General features: G+C 43.8%; 1 protein-coding gene across 1 annotated transcript; it reads right to left on the reverse strand.

The window, feature by feature from the left end:
* Positions 1-4,317: 4,317 nt before the first annotated feature.
* On the reverse strand, positions 4,318-4,641 carry LOC142048234 (feather keratin B-4-like). The gene has a single exon (XM_075074933.1). The coding sequence runs from the start codon at positions 4,639-4,641 to the stop codon at positions 4,318-4,320; it is 324 nt and encodes a 107-aa protein (XP_074931034.1).
* Positions 4,642-7,180: the final 2,539 nt, after the last annotated feature.

Consider the following 7,180-nt stretch of genomic DNA (forward strand, 5'->3'; position numbering starts at 1 on the left):
CAGCCCTGACTTGTTTCCCAGTGTAGGAGGAAGTTCTACCTTATTTTAGCTAACCTGTGACCCTGGGTTTACACAAATATTTCTCCAGAAAAGGGCATCACCTGACTGTGTTACCAAACACACACACCTTGAGCAAGCTGGGGTTTGTGCTTGAAAAATAACTTTCAAAAGCAAGAGGTTGAGTGCAAGCCTCGTGGTCTGTCAAGAAAAGAGCAATGACTCTCAAGGTTAAAGACACATAAGAGAAAAGACCGAAGGCAACCAAACCATGACTATCTGCTGGAGGGAGCATCTCCTTTGCAAACTGAACTGCCAGGTTATTCAGGGAGTTCCTGTCAGCCTCTACCATTCATCTTAGCAGATTGAGTAGCCTTGATTTATATTTATAATATTAAAGATTATAATCTGGCACAGAACTAGGTGGTTCAACAGGCATAGCCTAGACAAAACTGCATGGGTCCCATGCAAGCCCAGTTATACATCAAAGATGTCAGCAGGATCAAAAATCTAGTTGCAGAACTGCCTGTGAGGGGGCACCTCTGGGCTGATTTTCAAGAGACACCCTACATGGCTACCCCTTCTCATGGTGGCCACCTGCACGAGCATTTCTGCATTCCTGAGCTGACAGAGCAGAGTGGAGGTCAAGAAAATAACTAGCAGAGCAGTTTGGAGAAGCACTTTCATAGACAGAAAAACAGCGATAGTTAGAATAGTCCCCAAGCTGCAAATGCTATTCCTCCAGTCCAAAGACCATTTCTTTACATCCATGTCATTGTTTTCACTCAAACCATTTGACCTTGAACTGATGAGCCCCACAGATCCATTTCCTTGTTTGGGAAAGAGCAGCCACGGCCAAGAGATGGACCTGGTCTGCCGCCTCGTTGCTCAGAGCTCATCTCTTTGTGTCTTAGTTTGAGCAAAACAAAGCTAGATCAGGACGCCCCAGGAAGAGGTAAAGGCAGTAACCTCCACCCTAGCCTCCTAGCAGGGCACGTCGGCAGTAAATCAGTGCAACCCTTTGAAACTAGCAAAGCTATTAAGACATCCTTTGTAATCCTCCTGCTAGCTGCTGTCAGCAGCAAAGGGCTGGGTTCCCCAGGGAAAACATTAAGAAATGGTGGAGTCTCCCACTACAATAAATTCAGCTTATCTCCCCTCAGATGTCCTCTGGCACACAAAGCTCTTCCCACCCGCACGTTCAGTGCAGAAGGGCTTACACACAGATGCAGGGGAAGAGAGACAGAATAAAGCATGGAAAGCCAAAGATTTGGGTGAAATTCTCAGCCTGCTCAGGGTCTTTTGGCCCCAACTTAACATCAGGTCCCTGTCCATGTTTGCCAACACATCAGTATTTATGATGTTTCTTCCCTTCACCTCATCCCAGTCAGTTCATTACCAGAGGCACTATCACTTCCAACAGCGGGTGCAGTCACCACCCAATGCCTGGGGAACATGGCCCACAGGCTGCAATTGCCTGCCAACCCCAGCTTTCCCAGACCTGTCACCTGCCTCCACCACACTGCCTCAGAGACGCCTGGGCACCATCTCGCCTCCCTTTTTGCTTTGAAGAGGCCACTGCTCTAGTGGAGACTCCAGTTCCATACGCAGCAGCAGGGGTGCCCTGATCCACCTTGTTGCTGCCTCCCAGCTCAGCCACCTCAGCCCTCCTTCGCTTTTCCTCCTCCGCCAGGATCCAGGGAACAGCCAGGGTCTCCTGCCCTGCCACAGGTCAGCCTCATGCAAACACTGCAGTCCAGCCACCACACAGGGAGGGAAACCAGTGTCTCCCCCCAGGTGCCCCTACCACTGGGCTCTCAACCTTTAGCCACCAAACACAGACTGGATCAATTGATTACCTGTTCATTCAAGAACATCAGCATGATCCAAGAAGTCCCAAATTCTTTGCAGATTTGGGTTTCAGACCATTCCCTGCCCCCCGCCCCCCAGGCACCAGTCGATAGCACTGATGCTCCTTTCCCATGGATCCACCCTAACAGCTCAGGAAGCTCTGTATTTCTCATGTACCTGTTCAGTGGTGCGTGAAGAGCATTTTCCCTGTTCCATAGGGTTTTATGTCCTAAGGGTTAAGAAAAGTTGGATGATTAGAGGAACTCTGCGCCTGTCTATGAGATATTATCATAGTAGACGACAGATAGCTAATTTAGCTAACAGAAAACCAACTCCTGTAATTTCATTTAAACTTCTGAATGCCAGTGTGAAGCAGGATATATTTACTGCAGGTATGTGGGAAATTACCAATTTAAATGCACCTTGTGTACAACCCACACACGAGGTGTGCTGCAGGATGTGCCTCCAGCACACAGATTCACCGCAAGAGCAAGAATCATTTTTAAAGAGTAAACTTAACCCAACTGAGATATTGGGCCCCTGACTATTGGACTAACTGGACTAGAATATTTTTCAAAACATTTCTCTAAAGAGTGCAATATTACGACAAAGTCTTTTAAGAGAAGGGAAGTGGACCTTGGTGTAGGGAAAATGGCCTTATAGAAGCAATAAGAGAAACATGGAGCATCCCCAAATTCACCATATTTAGATTAATATTCTCATCCTGTAATGCAATAATGAACCTAAGAGACCTTAACAAATGCTTCTACTATCTTAAAAAGACCTTGGTAGCTTCTTAGTAAGACACTTGATATCTTTAGTCCTCAGAGCATATCAAAATGAATAAAAGGTGCATTTTAAATAGTTCCATAGAAATCCACTGGCAAAATTTCCTAATTTTACTGACATCTGGTGTTTTGTGGTAACTGCAAGTCTCAGCTTATTACTTGAAAAGTGCAACTTAAAATGCCTCAATAATAAACTGCATTTCATTTCCAAATATACCATTAGCATAACAATAAAGATTCCTTCATCTGGCTTTTGAGGTTTGGGGGATTTCTCTTTTGTAGGGAAGGATTTATGTGGTTGGTGAATCTGGTTTAATCACCTCATCTAAGGCTCACCAACAGTCAATTACACACCATGACAGTGCCTGGCCAACTTTGTTTTCCTTACACATAAGGATAATTCTCCAAAGAGTCACTAGTATGAAATAATCCAGTGTTCCCATGGCAGCCAGTGATACTGAATTATACTGTTTCTGTAACAAAGTATTAATGCACTACATAACATTTCAAACATGTACAGTGGCATGGAAAGCTTGTGAAAAGTTTATTACCATTATACTCCTGAAAAAATTCAAAATTCCATGAATGAATGTCACCAGCCATTTCCACACACATACATTACATGGTTGTAAAACACTGAGCAGAGCAGTAAAGCCAGAAATTTAATTTTCACACTCAAAAAATAGCTGCTGTTATGTAATGCTTGGCTTCTTAGTAATAACACTTCTTCTTAGTAATAGCGATTCTCCTCTGCTCCGCTGCATCGTATCCCTGCCTAGATGGGGCGGTTGAGCCTGAGGACACCAGGTTACAGGTAACACACACTGTGCCAGAACAGCCAATATCGAGGCAAGAGCTCCACAGAGCTGAGCAAGACCAGGAGCAATGAAAGCAGAGACGTGAGCAGCAGTTTCACGAAGGGACAGCGACGGCATAGAGGCTGCCGTGGAAAGGAGACGCGCAAGCAACCCATTGCCAAATCTCTCACGGATCATTACCCTGAAGCAGACTGATAAGGATCATTTTGGCGCAGCAGGACAAAGGCCTGAATTAGGAGGAGCAGAGGGGAACACGCACACAGATAGAGGCCAATAACATGTTGCAAGGTCATGTTTAATGAGAAAGAAGTAGATCATACAGAGGCAGGATTATATAGCACAGATTACAAATTGCCCACAACCTGTGGTTTGATGCAAGGTGATTCACATAATAACTGATGTTCCTTCCCTATTGCAGCTCTGTGCTGACACTCAGCCCTGATAATAGCAAGACGCATACAGCACGGAAAAAGCATAGGCTGGTTGACTCCACGATCCTTTTTTATACATCATTAGCCACAGAAAAAGCCTACGAAAGCATCTAAAATGGATGTCATGCCAGATCCCTTTACATTGCCACAACGATACCTACAAGCCCCCAAGGAATTAGCAATATAGTCCATAGCACTGAGATCGGAGCACTTCAAAAGACAGGAAGGCATTAGAAAAAGAAAATCAGGAAGGATAAGCTGAGAAGGATGTAGATGGATTTTGCAGAAGATCTAAGGACCTACAGATGCATGTAACGGCAGCCCCAAATGCTAAGTCCTTCCAAAACGCTGTGCCCAGGAGCTCAGCTACATATCTACATCTTGTTTGTCATCTCCTGGACATTATTCTTTCAGCAGCAACTCTCACTAGGTTTAGCAAGGTCTACAGCTTCCAGTCGGGTATCCCCGTCCCCACTTGGCACCACCATAAACATGTGAGGCCCCAGGAACATGGGCAGCACTAAAGCCCGTTCCAGCTTCAGGAGCTCCTGTGGATCCCACGACGCTCTGCTGCGGGAAGGTGCTGAGGATGGGTCCAGGGAAGGTCACAACCACCGGCGGAGGGTAGATCACCACCCTGGAGTCAGGACACTGCCGAACACAGGGCTCGTTGCAGCTGTCGGCAATGGGCTGGGGCACAGCCACCCCGCCCAGGGAGGCACTGCCATCAGCACACGGGTTTAAAGAGTGCACCATTTTTCAGGGATGGTTAATCTGAAGCGCAAGAAAATAGCATAAAAATAAGGCACAAATTCTTATAAGTTTCACGATCAAACCTTATAATAAAGACTAGCAACGGGCTAGAGGGAAAGGCAGACTTTTCATAGCTAATTTTCTAGAAGGCACCTATAAATCTTGAACACAATGACATCTGGAAACAAGTTTTCTTTAAAAAATTAATTGGAGCTCATCATCCAGATCTGTGTTTACCAAAGCCAATAGCCAAAGAGTCACAAATTTATTCATTTACATCAAGAAAAATTCAGACTGATATCAGAATATTTCACATGATTCACCCTGACTTAAAACTACACACAAAGGCTTTGTTAGAAAGAGGAATTCAGATTAAACTTACCTGCTTCACAAGAGAAATAAGACAAGAGAAATGGTAGTACAAAACCTGATGTTCAGGACTTTTATACTCACCCTTAGACTGCCCAAAGCATGAATCACCTACGCGCATAACATCCTAATCAATTACTAAACACATCTCTTTCAAGAATTGACTTTGTTAATGAATGACGATTGTTTTAAATAAATCACTCTTTGTAATTATAAGTTTGCCCTTCTACCCTGTGTGACCCGTACTTTACTGCCTTCCAGTCTCTGCTATTTCAAAATTTATGTAGAGGGGATACTCTGCCTCTGCGTGTTGGAGAAAGACAAAACATTTATATGGTTCATGGCTGATGTTCTCCATGAGTGGACTTGTTCTGGGCAGGTGGTAACAGCCATTTGCTTGGAAGAAAATATACTCGACTCAGCCCAGGAAGAGTTGCAAAAGCAAAGGATAACCTGCGTTCTTGGCCTAGGGGTAGCCAGGTTCATGGTTCTGTGATGAAATTAGGCTAATGCAAAGTTTGGTCCAAGGTCCAGCACACTGCAGAAACTCTGGATTTTAGAGAGTTATATATCCAAATAAGCCAGTGCAGCTCTTCCAATTAGATACCAAGCGTGCATTCTTTAAATGTGAGCTTTAACAATAAAAAAGGAAAAAAGGGTAAGGCCATCTTTTATACAAAATTATATGTCCCATACTGTGAAGCTATAAATAATGACCTGATTAGGGGAATGACAAGAAGACAATAAATAGTGTGTGGCTTAGGCAAGACCTTGTCAGGCATTTTTAACAGCGAGTCCCCTCATAAAAGGGCACCTAAAGCCATCATAATAACAACACATGATGCACATATAGAACAATGAGTGGAAGATGCCTTTTGGAATCCCAGCTGCTGATGAACTGCAGCTGCCAGTGTGGGGTTATCATCCACGTTAAACAGCAGCACGAGGAGGAGTCTTTCTGACACTCAGCAGTAGCCAGCCACAGATGCTGAGGATGGCAACGGCCTGTGCCATACAGACACTCCCACCAGGCCAGAGCAGGCAGCAACTTGTCCTTTCTGATTTGGACTTCATTTTACTTAAAAACAGAGGTATTTTGCTACTTCCGTAGTAATAGAGAGGACTTGTTTGTGCTGTTCTATTGGAGCAAACCTTACCTCAAAGCCTTCTCCCTTTCTCCCAGCAGCAGCATTTTCTTGCAGGGAAAAGCCTTCCTTTGGTGGAGTTAGAGATGGATGTGGAAACCCCGCAGAACAAAGTCACCCCCCTTTCAAGGAATCTCAGAAAAACATCTCACATATCAGATGGGCAGCAAAATGACTTTGAAGGGCAGGATAGACCTCATTGCATTACATGCTGCTGTGGAGTAGAAGCCTCCATCAAGATTTCAGCAACAATGGGAAATGCTGGGATGCTTTACTACTACAATTGCATAGTGAGTTTTATCTTCATAGTGTCATAATGTTTGAGGATGACACAAGATACTTGTAATTCCTTTGGAAAATTGGCTCTGCCTTTTCTATAATTGAAGATAACCATGTGAATTGCAACATATGTCTTTATCTCAGCTTAGATTGGGTAACAATTTATCCCTAAAGTAATTGCTCGAAAACATTGGAATTAATATCTAATTACTATTTTCAAGGCAACCAACTGAAGATAAAACTAAATGTTAAGTCTGATTTTAAAAATGTATTAATGATGCTGTCTTGAATATCCAAGACCTTCAATCCAGTGTGAGAGGAATCCACACTGCTGGGACTTGTTTCCTTCTCTGATGCAGACTGCTCAGGGTTAATGTCATGCAGGGTCCACTTACCTGAAGGTAAAGGTTAACAACACTGACAGTAGGCATGCCAACGCTTTCTGAAAGCATTTTCAAAGGACATCATAAAAGCTCATTAGGGTTCTACGCACTGATGTTGTCACGTGTATTTTTTTTAACAAGAGTATTACAACTGCCAGCTCAAACACTACCAGACAAGACAAGGAAATAAAAGTGATGAGTCAACTGGTGAACCGCATCCAAAACTCAGGACCTAAAGTGTGTGCCCATAAGGAAGTAATGCAGAAAAACAGGGCACGTGTCAGCTTAATTTAAAAGTTAAAACAAGCTTAAGAATCAAGCTCCTGCACCTTAAAGACTAACGATACTAAACACAAACGTCATCAC

Source organism: Phalacrocorax aristotelis, chromosome 25 (assembly GCF_949628215.1).
Source record: "Phalacrocorax aristotelis chromosome 25, bGulAri2.1, whole genome shotgun sequence".
NCBI lineage: Eukaryota > Metazoa > Chordata > Aves > Suliformes > Phalacrocoracidae > Phalacrocorax > Phalacrocorax aristotelis.